The sequence below is a fragment of the Chaetura pelagica genome, unplaced genomic scaffold (genome assembly GCF_000747805.2).
Source record: "Chaetura pelagica isolate M959 unplaced genomic scaffold, ChaPel_1.0 scaffold698, whole genome shotgun sequence".
Taxonomy (NCBI): Eukaryota; Metazoa; Chordata; class Aves; order Apodiformes; family Apodidae; genus Chaetura; species Chaetura pelagica.
The window spans coordinates 534534-550028 of NW_009954236.1; the positions used below are offsets into that span (position 1 = coordinate 534534).

Consider the following 15495-nt stretch of genomic DNA (forward strand, 5'->3'; position numbering starts at 1 on the left):
AGCAGGAATCCTGCTGTGGTTCAGAAGGTAACTGTGGGGTTTAGCACCTGAGAAGAGACAGATGAGCTGCTGCTGCTCTGTGCCAACCTGTTGAACTTTTCTCCTGGCTTTTTTGGGAAGCTGTGAGTGATTCCTGCGTGTAGCTGGATGTACATCATGTGTCACAACTTGCTTTGCAGCCTTCAAGCCCAATGGATCAGATGGGGAAGATGAGGCCTCAGCCCTATGGAGGGAACAACCCGTACACACAACAACAGGGACCTCAGGCTGGACCACAGCAAGGACATGGCTATCCAGGACAGCCCTATGGGCCACAGACTCCTCAGAGATATCCCATGGGAATGCAAAGCAGGACGCAAAGTACAATGGGCAGCATCTCATATGCACAGCAGGTAGAGCACCTGAGCTTCTGTGGTCTCTGTTCACAGCAGGAGCAGGCAGGAGAGCATCCAAGTGGTGTGTTTTCTGAAGGGAGCACCTTCAGCCGGGTTGGAATCAGTTGCTTAGGTAAAATGCCATTTCTTAGGCTACGTGTAGCACCATGTCTGGATCTGGGTGTGTACAAGGACCTGTGGAATCCTCTCTGAGAGGCAGTGGCAGAGCAGGGAGTCAAACAAGGGAAAAATAAATAGCAAGGGGAGTAGGATATTTCTCCTTCTGTGTTCTGTTAAAGACACAGCTGTTCTTTACAGAAGAAATAACTTCAGGTCAGTATTGGCTCATTATGTGATCCCAGTGGCTCCTGCAGGATTCCAGAAGATGTCTTGTTTTTTGTGGCTTTTTTTTGAGCAAACATCATTTCCTTTCAGTGTTGGTATCATTGAAGGGTGCTCAGTAGGGATCCCTGAAAACTTAGTTATAGTGCCTGTTAAAATTCTGTTACTGCCAACAATCATGTCAAACACCCAGTGACTTTTGCTGTTGTCTGGGAACTTTCTAGGTAGTGGCTTTTCCAGTACATTCCCAGTTAACTGCACAGAATTATTTCTCCTTGATCATAATCTTACTTTGTGTGTGTGTGTGTAAAATACCCTCCTAACTGGTCTGAATCTCTCCTTTTTTCCCCTAGATTCCTCCTTATGGACAGCAGGGCCCCAGTGCATATGGGCAGCAAGGCCAGACTCCGTATTACAACCAGCAAAGCCCTCATCCCCAGCAGCAGCAGCCTCCATATTCTCAACAGCCTCCATCCCAGACCCCTCACTCTCAGCCTTCTTATCAGCAGCAGCAACAGCCTCAGTCTCAAGCTCCCCAGCTCCAGCCATCACAACCAGCCTACTCCCAGCAGCAGTCCCAGCCACCCCATCAGCAGTCCCCAACTCCCTACCCTCAGCAGCAGTCCTCAGCCCAGCAGCATCAGCAGAGTCAGCCTCCCTACTCCCAGCAGCAGTCACAGTCACCCTACCAGCAGCAGCAGCAAACCCAGCAGACACCTTCCTCAGCCCTCTCTCAGCAGTCATCTTCATACCCCCCGTCGCAGCCGCAGCAGCAGCAGCAATCAGCCTACTCCCAGCAGCGCTTCCCCCCGCCTCAGGTAGGCTGGCTGAGGGAGGGGATTGTCCCCTCTGCTCTCCTGACACCCACCCTGGAGAGCTGTGTCCAGGTCTGGAGTCCCCAGCATAAGGATGTGGAGCTCCTGGAGAGAGCCCAGAGGAGGCCACAGAGATGATCCAAGGGTTTGGAGCAGCTCTGCTCTGGAGACAGGCTGGGAGAGTTGGGGGGTTCAGCCTGGAGAAGAGAAGGCTCCAGGGAGACCTTAGAGCACCTTCCAGGGCCTGAAGGGGCTCCAGGAAAGGTGGGAAGGGACTTGGGACAAGGGCAGGGAGGGAGAGGACAAGGGGGATGTATTTAAACTAGCAGAGGGGAGATGGAGGTTGGAGATGAGGAGGGAATTGTTGGGTGTGAGGGTGGTGAGAGCCTGGCCCAGGTTGCCCAGGGAAGCTGTGGCTGCCCCATCCCTGGCAGTGCTGAAGGGCAGGTTGGATGGGGCTTGGAGCAACCTGGGCTGGTGGGAGGTGTCCCTGCCCATGCAAGGGGTTGGATCCTGATGATCTTTAAGGTCCTTCCAACCCAAACCAGTCTATGATGATAAGGAGCATTGCTGTTTTGTCCTGTTTTAAACTTCCACTCCAATGTGTGTCCTCCAGCAGAGCAGTAAGGCTGCTAGTTTGAACTCTTTAGTGTTTTGGACAAATGTCACTCAGGCTACATAATTCTTCCCACAATGTGAGAATATACCAGAGTGATTCCAGCAGAGCCTTTGTTTTATTCCCATTTGTTTGTTTTTGGTGTTTCAGGAGTTATCTCAAGACTCGTTTGGGTCCCAGGCATCATCTGCTCCCTCAATGGCTTCCAGTAAAGGGCAAGAAGACATGAACTTGAATCTTCAATCCAGACCTTCGAGTCTGCCGGTGAGTTGTGAGCTGATCTGGAAGGGAATGAGCTGAGGACAATCAGAAGCACAGCAGGATAGATCAGCACTGGTCATATGCCACATGGAAATGGGAATGATGGAGCCTGTCTGGGCTTTTTTACTAAGTCATTAGCTTCTTCCCACTGGAGATTAAATGTAATTTACAAAAGTAATGGGTTTGAGAGTCAAGTTTAACCCTAAATGCTCTGATCTCTGGGTTTTAGTGAAAAGTTTGTTACTGCTTTTAATCTGTTTGCAGTGTCTGAAGTTCCTGACTGCTGTTACAGACCCTGACCTTTAGGGGAAGGTGTCCAGTTTTTTTTACTCTTTTCTTGTTCCTTCAGCCCACGGGTGGTTAGCAGACCAGCAGTGTCCTTCCCTTTCTCTCCCTGGATCCTTATCCTGCTGATTTAAAGCTGCTTTGGTCCAATCTGACTGAGCAGTTGGTGAAAAAGACAAGTTTATTAGTTCCTGGAGTGAGGATGACCCATCACAGACAGCTCCTTCCTTGACAGATGGAGAATTATATTTTCTTTTAGGTTCTGGTTGCTGTATGGACAGTGAACAGTTGGGTGTGAGATCAGGGCTCAATTGGTCCAGTTTTGGCCTAGAAAATTTTAACTTTGGGTTAAAACATCAAGGAAATGGAGAAGAGTTAAAAGTTTAGATTAGTTTGCATGAGCTGATCTGCACCTCTGGCCTGGAAGAGAAGTTTTGAGCTGCCGAGTTCTGATTTTCCTGCTTACTTTCATTGTAACCAGGAGGAAGTGAGTGAGCTTTATTTTTTAAATTATTATTATTTTATTTAGCCACTGGCTAAGTCAGTTTTCTAAACTGCAGCTGGATTGGCCAGAGGAGAGTGAGCTGTGGATGTAGCAGAGTTATTTTTGCTCTCAGCAGTGAGAAGCCCCTTGAAATAATTCCTTTGGATCGTGGGTACAAATTGTCACCCAAAATACAAAGTCATTCTCATTCTGACCACCTAATGGGAGTAGCTGTGGGTTATTTCTTTTTTTCTTTCTTTTCCTTTCATTTTTTTGGGTTTTTTTCTGCCTTCTGGACCCTGATTACAAAGATTTAATTTGTTCTGAGGCCTGGGGAAAAAATCCTTTTAAATAGCATGATTCTTTCCACTCTGCCTCTCCACAAGTTCTTCCATGTGACCCATCTCCTGGCAAAGAATGTAGGAAGAGTGAAGCCACTGAAGTAATTGAAGAAATTGCTCTAGCTCTGAACAGTGGGAAGTCCTGCTCAGTAGCATTGTTGATAGAGCCTTCCTGAATCCTGCCAATCAGCGCCCTCTGACTCAGATTATAGGAATTAATTCCTCTGCTTTGCAGAAGTGGCTCCTTCTCAGCACCAAGTGGGAGTTTGGTTTATACCTTGTGGTTAAATGAATTCAGCCCTTTTCAAGTTTTCCTTTTTCCCAAGCAGTTGAAGAAAGGATGGTTGTCTCTGCTGGGAGAGGGAGGGAGCTTGGGAATGAGGGAATCTCATAGAATCACAGGATGGTTTGGGTTGGAAGGGACCTTAAAGATCATCAGGATCCAACCCCTTGCATGGGCAGGGACACCTCCCACCAGCCCAGGTTGCTCCAAGCCCCATCCAACCTGCCCTTCAACACTGCCAGGGATGGGGCAGCCACAGCTTCCCTGGGCAACCTGGGCCAGGCTCTCACCACCCTCACACCCAAGAATTTCCTCCTCATGTCAAACCTCAATCTCCCTCTTCCAGTTTTCTTGTCCTCTCCCTCCCTGCCCTTGTCCCAAGTCCCTCCCCACCTTTCCTGGAGCCCCTTCAGGCACTGGAAGGTGCTCTAAGTTCTCCTTGGAGCCTTTTCTTCTCCAGGCTGAACACCCCCAGCTCTGATCAGGTACCTCAGAGGTTTGCTGAAGAGAAATCCAGGGTGCAAAACATGGATCCAGCTTTTAAAGCTGGCCAGCTGTACTCTCAGTTCTGTTTTAAGCAGGTTTTATAGTAATCTTCTCCTGACTTTATCACAATATAATTTGCATTTAAGAAATCAAGAAGTCTTTAGCTCATCCAGCCCCACTGTATTTTTGGGCCTTCTGGTCCTTGGTAGTCAAAAATTAACAAAGGAGAACACCCCCCCTGCAGAACCCTTATTCTTCTATGTGTTTCATAGTTCCTTGTCTTCTTGTTAGGATCTTGTAAGACAAGACCAGCACCCTTGTCTGCAAATTGAGAAATGCATCAGACAGGGATGCTGTGAAGTGGTTGAAAGGGAAGGATCTCTGAGGTTTATGGAAGCCAACTCTTTGCTCAACCTCTTGCACAAAATTTGGCCTGGGAATGCTTAGAAACAGAAGAGCTACGTGGAAAGGTGCTATCAATTTCTTTTTATCTTCCTTATATTGCTCAGTCTGTCTTTTAGGAAGTTTTATCCTACTCAGGAGGATTCCTAGATCCCTGTTTTGCCATTATGTATGACTTAGAGAAGCATGGTTGGGTTTGTGGGCTTCTTTTGTGGAGTTCTGAGCCCTTTTCCAAGCCTCAGTGGGTGTTGTGGAATAGCTCACTGGGCATCGTGGAATCAGGGCAGATCATTCCATGCATCATCTTCAGTTAAACATAGATCAGCTCCAGCAGGAAAAGGATGTTACTGCTTTTTGGGTTCTTATGAAGTGTTAAATTTCTGTACCCGCTGCTTTTATGAGTCTGTAGCCTTAATGTTGTTGTACATGAACGTTCACGTGGGGCTTCTGAGCAATAAAGGGGACACTATTTCTTTGGCTGACCCCATGAGTGTCTCAGGAGGTGGGTGTTCTCCTTGCTGTGACATTGTCAGGTTGTCCAACTCCTCTGAGCTCTTGCTGCCTTTGGTAGCATCTGCCTGAGAAACGTCGCCGTGCTTGTTCTGCGTGGAGGTCTTTGAGATATTGTCCCAGTCATGGTATTTGTGTCACTAACTAGACTTTTTCATGACCATTTTCCCACCTTCTGATTTTGTAACGGCAGAAGAAACAAAGAACTGATTTCTGTAATGCTCATTTGTAAGTAGCAAAGTGGCTGACCTTCCATTTCTGCAGGAGTTACAGGCTGCTCTACCTCAAGGGTTGTTCCTTCTCTGAAGATGATATGTTCTGTATTTTGGGCAGAATGTTGGTGCTAACTCAAACTCAAAAATGCCTTTTAAAGAGTCATGCATCCTCACATGTGTCCTGGCTGCTTCTTTTCCTGTAGCAGGCTGGGGGAAGAATTCCTCTGAAGAACTTGCTGCATCCCTAGGGATGTTCTGTCAGGATTGCAGTTCAACTAAACTTAGATTGTCTTTGTGTATGGGAGAAGTGCAGTCTTTTATGTCTGGGTGTAAGAGAGGAAGAGTAATCCATAATATGAATCTGCTTCTCCCAGGAGATCCCCGTGTCTCTTCTCCTTAGCAAAAAATTCTTCTGGCAAGTCGTATCCAGTTTATTTGGTGTCTTTACCTTTTGAGTCTTGGATTCTGGGAATGTAGGAGTCAGATGTTTCCTTCTGCTTAAACGTGGAAGGTGCTGGTAACAAGTGGAGGGGAAGTAAATAGGGTGCTAGGACATCCCTTTGGGTTAGGATTGCAAAGCAGTTTTGCTGCAAAGTTCTCTGGAGTTTGAGGTTTGTTGGGAGGGATTTTGTATCTCATTTTTGAACCTGCAGTAGATTCTTATCCTGCCTCAGTCTTGTCTTGTGGGCTGCCCTGAAGGAGTTGAGAGCAAGTTCCTCGTGTCTTTGAGGTGAAAGAGGAGTAGAGGATTGAGACAGTGGTTACCACACCAGGCTGTTGATACCTTCCCAACCACAGAAGTTGGTATCTGTGGTGTTAGGACTTCCAGGCTGGCCCCAAGAGACATTTATGAAGCAAACCTGATTTGATGCCAGTGCATACTGGCTTGTATTTGCTTTTCACTGGACCTTCTGCCATTTCTTCACCAAAGCTTTCCTGTCTGTGGAAACCAAAACTTAAGTGAGAGGTGTTGTTTTCAGCAATGCTTTGGTAGGAAGGGTTCTGCAGGGTGTGGGGCTTCTGGTGGAACCAAGAGGGCAGATACTGGCAGAGTTGAGGACGTCCTGAAACACCAAGGTTGTGTCTGTGTTTTTGTTGCAGTGAATCTGTAATGAAACAAACTGTGGCAGATTGGACAGAAGCTTCAGAATTGTCACCTCACCGTGTCCTTGGTTTCTTTTGGTCACTGTACTGTGCAGCCTGAGAGAGAAACCCTCTCTTGGGCAACTTATTTTCATCTTGATGTGGAGTGGAAATGGTTTTAAGATCCATTATTTGCACTGTTGGAAAGCTGTTTTGCTTCTTCAGCTGCATTTCACTTTGGTTCATCTCTGACTTGAGAGCTGGAAGGTATCTGACCAGTGACAGAAAGGAACAGAACCAACTGAAAACAAATTCCTGATTGACTTTTAACTTCTGCCGTGTGTGTTCTGGTCTTGGGTCTTTGCAGTTTGGATTTACCAAAAAGAGGTTTTGTGGGAAGGGGAGAGGTCTGAGGCTGCAGAGTTTGGGCCTGTTCAGAAAGAACCTTTCTCTGAATATCCCCAGCAGTTGTGGGGTGGGTTTGCTTGTATTATCTCCTCCTTTCTTAAATAGTTTCTGAATTTAGGTGCTGAAACTTGTCACAGAAACACTGTTTGGATTTTCTGCTCTTACAAAGTGGTCATTTCAACTTGTACTCTGAAGGTACTTGAGGTGGAATAAAGTTGAGCTCTGTCAGCTGTGTCCCCTGACCTGGAAATAATCCAAGCAACAGGCTGAAATGCAGCAAAAAACTGTCTCAAAGCTGCCATGGATGGGCAGGGAGGTACAGCCCAGGAAATGAACACTTTCTTAAAAATTCTTTGAGCTTTAAAATTAATCATTTTGACAATTTTTGGGGGGTCGGGGGAGAAGAACCTTTTCTAGTTGAATCTTCTGGTCACTTCAAGCTCTTTTTTTCTTTTTTTTTCCCCCCATATGGGACTTCCTGCTTCTGTTTGGTTTGTATTTGGCCTTTTGAGCTTGTCTTATTGCTTGCCTTAAGAGAGGGATTAGCGATGTATGCATTTCAAAGCAGGGGAGCTGCACGCTGGGCTGCTTGGGCATCACAGTGGATCTGCAGATAAACACACCAGAGCCTGCAGGCTTGCCCGGAGGAGCACAATACCTGAAACACTGGGATTAGAGAGATTGGTGCATTCCATTTTATGCTGATATGAAGGTTTTCTATCCCAAGTTATGGTGGTACAATAAGTTGAAGTTCCCCTGACTGAGGCTCCTCTGACTGAGTTTTTCTTGACGCGTGATCATGGCTGTGATTTTTGTGTGCTTTACTGAGAAGGCACTAGCTTTTTTTCATTCTTATTTTAAATTTTTTATTTGGCTAATAACCTCTATGGCTGTGGGGAGCATGGAGTGCCACTCCTAAATCTTCCCTAATCTTCCAGCCACTCCAGTGTCTCAGCTCAGCAGTGTTTTGCTGCCCGTGACCTGCTTCTCGTTGCTCAGCTATTTGTCCATGTGGCAATTTTCTCTCCTCCCACCCTTTCCTCTGGGTTTGAACAGATCTAATCCCACCCTGTCCTCAAGAAGAAAAATCCCCACCTCTCTCTGGGCCCACTCTGGGCTTTGTGGACCCCTCAGCTTCCAATAAATGTCCCTTTGGAGCAGGAGCTGTGGTGCAGCCCCGCTGGCAGCCGCGCTCGATGCTGGGCTCGTTTCCTGTTTCTATTCTGGTCGTGAGCAGCTCAGCTCTGCTTCCTGCCTGCATGCCTCGCTCAGATTCCCCTAACCCCCAGCTTTTCCTTGTCTTAGGAGTGATTTTGCTTATGGACATGCTGAAAGGAGGAGCCAGCTTGCTCCGTGCCGAGGTGGCCGGCTGGCTCTGCAGAGCACGGGCCCTTGTTCTCTGTAGGCCCCGCTGGCGTGACCGGGCGGGTGGGTGTTTTGTCAGGAAATTGCTGTAGGATGATCAGTGCTGCTCTTGGATCCTGAACAATAGTCTGGGCTCTGTCACACGCATCCCCTGCACTGCTGCAGCTGGAGAGCACAGAGCCATTCCTTGTGCCTCACAGGTCACCTTCCCCTTTTCCAGGAGCTCCTCACTGGGGCACTCTCCCCATTTCCAGGAGCTCCTCACAAGGTCATCCTTCGCTTCTCCAGGAGCTCCTCACCAGGTCACCCACCGCTTTTGCAGGACGTCCTTGTGAGGTCACCCTCTGCTTTTCCAGGAGCTCCTTGTTGTAGGGCAGGGAAATCAGTTTTTCACTTCCTTTTTGCTGCTGACTTTGTGTCATTGGAGACCCGAGATGCACGGAAGCCTCTTCTCAGTCTGGTGTCAGGCACACCAGCTTCACCCTCTTCCCTTTCCATCAAAACTGAACCCAGCCAGAGGTCCCACACCATTTGGGGGGGGGGAATAGTCCATGTTGGTGTGACCTTCATCTGCTGCGTGGGGCGGTTGCAGGGACAAATGAAGGTGTTGGACTTGGGCAGCACTACACGCCTTCTAAACGCTGCCACACCTGAGCTTTCAGTTTACAGGAAGAGTTCTCCTCTTCAGGTCCTTTTGATGTGCTGGATCCGACTCGTCTTGGAGATGTGCAGGGTCATAAATGCTGTGGAGAAAGTGTTTCCACGTGGTGCTCAAATGTGGGGCATGGCAGGGGCCCAGGGCTGGGTCTGCTCTGCTCCCTGCCTGCAGCAGCCACCCTGCTCCCATGGGCTGGTTCCCGTGTGGGTACAAGGTTCACACTGTGATTCAGACCAGTCCTGGTGGCTGGAGGAGGGAGGAGGGGGTTGTGTAATTGGGTTTCACTGTCGTTTTGAATTGGGGCTTACTCAGAAAAATAGAAAGCTTGGTTAAAAAAAAAAAAAAAAGAAGGACAAAAGTTGCATTTCCTGCAATGCCAAGAAGTGACATCTCCAGAATTGACTGTTCTGGCACCCTGACCCCAAGGGTAGCACTGGGTGTACGTCAGTGTCTGGCCTGGGCCAGGTTTCCATGGATATGTTACCTCTTCCCGTGCAGGCTCCCTGCTCTGAGCCAGGATGAGAGGAGAGTTTCCTTGGTTCTTTCCAAATGTGTCTCCAGAGTCCCTGTCCCATCCAGCTCAGCTGTACCAGGGTGCAGGGGCACACACAGCTTCTTGACTGGAAGGAGTTTCTTTGTAGATGCCCCAGCTGGCACTGTGGGGCTCAGCCATAGCCCTTTGTGTGGCTCCAGCCTCCCCACAGGTATCAGGGGCTTTGGAAGGAGCTGCCAGTTTCCAGCTCTCTCTACAGCAGGTTTGCCAGCCAGAGGACTGCCAGATTCATCAGGCTTGCAAATACCTGATGCCTTAGAAATCTTGTTCCCTCCTAAAACCTTTCCTCCTGACTTTTTTACAGATTCATTCTGTTCATTCTTAATTGTTTCAGAGAGGCTGATAACACTAAAAGCTGAGTTGTATTAAAATCCAAAGTGTTGGCCTGAACAGGGGCCTTTTAAATTTTTGAATGAGTTCAGACTCCTGCCTGTGCTGTATTTCCTTGCCCATCCTGACTGGTGTGGTTGGCGTGGTGGCACAATCACGTGCTGAGATGACTAAATGCTTTGGAGTCTAAATTAAACACATTGAAGACTGGAAAGTGCCTTCCAGAGGAAGCACTGCTGGGGAATGGGAATGTCCTTCTGGCTGGCAAGAAGAGGGAAGCTTCCTGCCCACGATGTGATTTAGCCTTTTATATGGCCTGGGGTTTGTCTTCAGCCTGACGTAGAAATACTTAAAAAAACCTCTGGAAGGAAAACAAAAGCTCTGTAAATAAACAGATTGTGGTTTGTCATCGGAGACCCGGGCTAGTTTCTTGCTTGCACTTGATGTCAGACCAGCCTTCTGATGGATGTGGTTGACTTGTAGGGCTCTCCAGCTGTGTCCCCAACACTCTCCAAAAAAATCTGTTGCTAAACTTTCCGATGTGACGTTGCTGTTCTTTGTGCCTGGGGTCCTCCCTGCTTCTTCCTTGCAGCTGGTTTTAGGGTTGAAACCTCCAATTGAAGCTGGAGGCTTTATCTTTGGTGGAGATGATTCTGATTCTTCCTGTGTGGCAGCCCTGCTGCTGAATGGCTGGGCAGCTTGTGTGTTGGCCAAAGCAACCCTGCCCTGTCAAGCAGAATGTGAGCATTTGCTACTGCTGCTCGGCATGTTTTACTGGATCGATGTTCAGATAAACCTGTGAGTATTTTTTAGAAGCTGAGCAGCTTTCAAAGGGTTAAATGGAAACTCTCTTCTGGAAGAATTTTGTTAGAGAGGGTCCTGCAGAGGAGCTCAGCACCCCGAGTGGGAATGGTGGCCTTCCAGGCACTGGGTTTTCCCTTCAGCGACATCTTGTTCTGTGGATGAATCATGTTCCTCCTTCTCCACTTTGTGCTGCAACTACAGCTTCTGAATCTCCTCTCTCCAAAGACTGAGAATATCAAATCTGTGTCTGTTCGCTCTGGAGGGGAAGGAAAACCCTCCTCACCCCCTTTTTTTCGGTTGTTGTTGTTTTGGGTTTTTTTAGTTTTAATTTTATTTGGAGGGGGAAGAGAAGGAGGGGTGGCACGCAGGGTAGGAGCAGTAGATGTGATTAAAGCTTCTGAGAGTAGATCAGTGGGAGTGGAGTATCGACCTCTGAAAAATCAATGGCTGCTGCGGTTGCAGTGCTGGCTGTTCTGCAAGGTCTCCCCTTGCAGGAATGTGGTAAAGCCAGCAGCACTTCCCTCTGTCATCCTCTCTTTTTTTTTTTTTAAATTTTGTACCTGCTTTCTGCCAAATTGACTGGACTCCCCTAGATTTCCTGAGGTGGATTAAAACAGCAGCTTATTTTTTGCAATCAGAGTAAAATTTCTTTGCGTGACATTGAGCCCCTCCTCCTGACAGCCTCCTTTCCAAATGCTCTTTTTCCTGCAGTGCAGCTAGAGCCAGCAGCTTCTCCCAGTTTGTCTAAAGCCAGCCTGGAAGAATGAGCTTTTTGCAGCTTCTTTTTTGAGCAAGAGAACTGCACAAATCTCTCTTCAATGTTCTAGTCCCCATCTTAGGTTTGTAATTGTCAGCGGTGGTGCCGGAGAGGAGCTTCAACTCCTTGTAAGGGAAGGGAACATGGACTCCATCTAGCAGAGGCTGCAGCCTTGTTACCTTCCTGATGCTTGTTTTAGTGGGCAGGTGGTTTTCCCTTGAAGTAGTAGAAGTCCAGCACTTATTTCCTCTCCTAAAGGATGAGTAAGTGTCATATAATGGGTCCTGACTTTTTATGTGTGCTTAGTTTTGTAACCTGGGTCTTGGGCTTTCCTCCTGAAGAACTTGCTGCAGAACCTGGGAACTGTCTAGTTTAGAGTTGCTCACATGGGGTCCTTGCTCAAATCAGAGGTTGAGCTTCCAGGGGCTTTTTTAAATTTTGTACCTGCTTTCTGCCAAATTGACTGGACTCCCCTAGATTTCCTGAGGTGGATTAAAACAGCAGCTTATTTTTTGCAATCAGAGTAAAATTTCTTTGCGTGACATTGAGCCCCTCCTCCTGACAGCCTCCTTTCCAAATGCTCTTTTTCCTGCAGTGCAGCTAGAGCCAGCAGCTTCTCCCAGTTTGTCTAAAGCCAGCCTGGAAGAATGAGCTTTTTGCAGCTTCTTTTTTGAGCAAGAGAACTGCACAAATCTCTCTTCAATGTTCCAGTCCCCATCTTAGGTTTGTAATTGTCAGCGGTGGTGCCGGAGAGGAGCTTCAACTCCTTGTAAGGGAAGGGAACATGGACTCCATCTAGCAGAGGCTGCAGCCTTGTTACCTTCCTGATGCTTGTTTTAGTGGGCAGGTGGTTTTCCCTTGAAGTAGTAGAAGTCCAGCACTTATTTCCTCTCCTAAAGGATGAGTAAGTGTCATATAATGGGTCCTGACTTTTTATGTGTGCTTAGTTTTGTAACCTGGGTCTTGGGTTTTCCTCCTGAAGAACTTGCTGCAGAACCTGGGAACTGTCTAGTTTAGAGTTGCTCACATGGGGTCCTTGCTCAAATCAGAGGTTGAGCTTCCAGGGGCATATCCGAGGGGCCAAACCCAGTGATTTTAGTGTATAATTAATTCCCTTTGTTGCTTCCAGTGACCCATTTTGAAAGGGAATATAAGAGAAGAGGTAAGACCATGAATTTAAAAAGCTTTCATAGAACACAGACATGTCCTGTGCAGCTTGTGCTAGTGTGGCAGTGATCTTCCTGGACTTCCTGGATTCCCTTTTCTTCATGCCAGGAGAAAGTCTTCTTTCCCTTTTAAACTAAAAGCAAACTTTTCAGTGCCCTGGAGAGTAGAGGTAGGAGCTAGGTGGAGGAAAGACCTGCATGGCCAAGGGGGCACCAGCTCGTGTTGCTGGCCTTTGGTTGGATTTTATTAGACTTTAGTCATCATGGGTAGCTTGGGAATGTGGATGAACATGCAGGAAAATGTGCTTCCTGCACATGTATGAACCCAGAATCAGTAGCAGGTAAACTGGAAGCTTAAAAATAGCCTCCCAAACTATAACACAGCACAGAGTGTTAACAGGATCTTCCATGTTGCTTAAAATTCCAGAAATGTTCTAGATGTGGTGAGAGGTTTTATTGGAGCCACCCACCATGTACCCTTCCTCCTCCTCCTCCTCCTCCTTGTCTCTTGTCCAGCCCATACATGAATCAAGAACCATGATCATCAAGAACCACGATCAACTAGATGGTGCTTTTGGTGCTGTAAAGATCATTTTTGTGATCCAGAGGATGGAGGTATTTTGGGTGTGGAAATAAAAGGGGAAGGAAAGGACAAGTTGGTGATTTTTAAGTGTTCTTGAATGAGTGGAAAAGAAACTGCAGGGAAAATAAAGTTGTAATAGAAAGTAGGTATTTCAATTAGTCAGAAGCAACGAAGAGGCTTTTTCCCTTTCAGAAGGAATCAGGGAATAAATTTAGCCATTGTTCTCCAATCTTGCTGGTCAGCATCTTTGTGGAAACAACTGGCCTTACAGAATTTATAAGCTCTACCACGTGCAATCATAATTTCCTTGAGTGCTATCTAGTGATCTGACAGTGCCTACAATCACTGCAGCCTGGCTGTGCTCCTTCCCTCTTCCCCCACACTTTCCATATGCACTTGGGCTGGGATGGGCAGGGGAGCAGGAGAGGAAGGAGCAGCAGGTCCCAGCTGGCAGATCAATTTGCTGCTTTCTGGTCAGTCTTCCTGCTCTTCCAGATCAGTGGGATGGGCCAGAGCAGAGCCTTGAATCTCTTCTCCGCTGAGATTTTCTTACCTTGATCTGAAGTATTTCTTCTTGTTTCATCTTTATGTTTGTTTAACAAATGAGGTTGTATCAGATAGTGAAACGGTTGTTCCTCTTTTCATGTAAAAGAGACCTTGCTGTTTCCAACATCAACCAACCAGCTCCCTTCTGTTGGTCATGCCAGGACTTGTAACCCTTTCCCTGAGAGACATGAACTCCCCTGCCCCCTCCTTTGGGTACCAGATTGTGTGATTTCAGGCATGGTTTTGTTGTGGTGTGAAAAGGAGGTGTGAGCTGCTGAGTCCTGGTTTGTCAGCAGTCCTGACAGCCCCGTGCTGGCACTGGGCAGCCAATCACAGCTGGAACAGTTATCGTGGCAGGGTCCCCGTGGGCTTCCGCTATCAGGTCACATCCCAAAATAACACTGGGCAGTATTTCAAGTGAAGAAACTCAGGCTTTGGGGCTGCAGCCAGCCTGGAGTGTGAGATTCTGTGTGAAATAGTTGGAATCCCTCCAGCGTTTTTGATCTGCATGGCAGATGAGCAATAAAATGCATTAAAAAAAAACAAAAAACCAACAACAACCCACCACATTGGAAACACGTGAGGAAATTCTCCAGACCCTGACGTTTCCTTCAAGCTGGCAGTTACTGCTGTCGAGCCTCACCTCCTGTCTCAGCTCCATTGGCTCTGCTCGTGGGAGGAGGGAAGAGGACAGCCCTTCTCCTGGAGCTGCTGCCTCTTTCCAGGTCTCCTCCTGGTGCTCTGCAGGAGGCAAATAAAACCTCCCTGGCCCTCTCCTCTTGGGCTTCATCCAGAACCCACTGACAGCAGCAGCTCTCTATTATTTCAGTGAGGTTTTCTTATTTTTAAAAAGCCTTCTCTGCTCCTTAAAACAAAGAGAGATGGGGAGATTTCCTTTTCCCCTGGTTTGTGGTGCACTTGAGTAAACGTGAGGATGTCCTTTAGGTTTGGGTAAAAAAAACCAAACCCCACTCTGTGCTTTGATGGTTGGTTCCCCTTGCAGGAGCCACATTTCTGAGATGCATTGGTACCCTGATAAAACAACTTGATAGGTGGGAAACCAGCTCCTTACTGGTTAGCTGCCTGCACTTGGGCACTCCAGTCCCTGCTTCTTGCCTTCCCCTTGCAGGAGCCACATTTCTGAGATGCTTAGTCCTGCTGAGTAACACACTCAGAAAATGGGGCTGTGCTTTCAACCTGTTTCTTTGCTGGGAAATGACTTGATTGTTGCAATTCCTTAAACTTGCAGATCTTTAGAGGTGAAAGTTGCTCTAGGAGTGACATGATTTTGATGGTCCTGTTTCAACTCCATGTCCTACCATCCCAGAAAAGGTTGATGTGTCATTGACTTTTAACTTTAAACTGATCTGAGAGTGTGATCCCCAGCCTTGTAGCTGGAAGGCCTCTGTTTCCCCTGTGAGCTCTGGAGTGGTGTGCTAGCAATGCAGAGGGGCCTTGCTCCCGTGGCTAAAGCAGCCCTCTATTAAACTGCTTAATTAATGTTTTTAAATGACTTGCAGTACTTAGGCTGAGCTTTGATGCCTAGGCAGAGTGAAAGGCATCAGCCTTAGAGATTGTGGTCCAGTTCCTTAGGAGTTAACTTTCAAACAGTTTTCAGTGTTGCTTCATTTTCTGTCTTGCAGATCTTTTCCTGCCTGGCATTACCAAGTCATATCCTCCCAGTCTGCCCAGTTCATGTGTGACTGTTGCTCATGAAGCAGACAGGGACCTCCTCACATCCTGGAGGAAAACCTTCTCTTTTGCTTCTTGAAGAACCATGTCACTTAGACTCCTGCTAATGGAAGGAAACTTTACATTTCTCCTTACA

The 15495-nt window shown here is 47.4% G+C and overlaps 1 protein-coding gene across 1 annotated transcript in view; it reads left to right on the forward strand.

Moving 5' to 3' along the window:
* Positions 1 to 182: 182 nt before the first annotated feature.
* The window catches only part of ARID1A (AT rich interactive domain 1A (SWI-like)), a 38719-nt gene continuing 23406 nt past the window's right edge, over positions 183 to 15495 (forward strand). The window contains exons 1-3 of the mRNA XM_010003676.1: positions 183 to 392; positions 1070 to 1534; positions 2298 to 2411. Coding sequence (XP_010001978.1) covers positions 192 to 392; positions 1070 to 1534; positions 2298 to 2411 — 780 coding nt within the window. The 5' untranslated portion in view covers positions 183 to 191. The remainder of the gene's footprint in view (positions 393 to 1069; positions 1535 to 2297; positions 2412 to 15495) is intronic.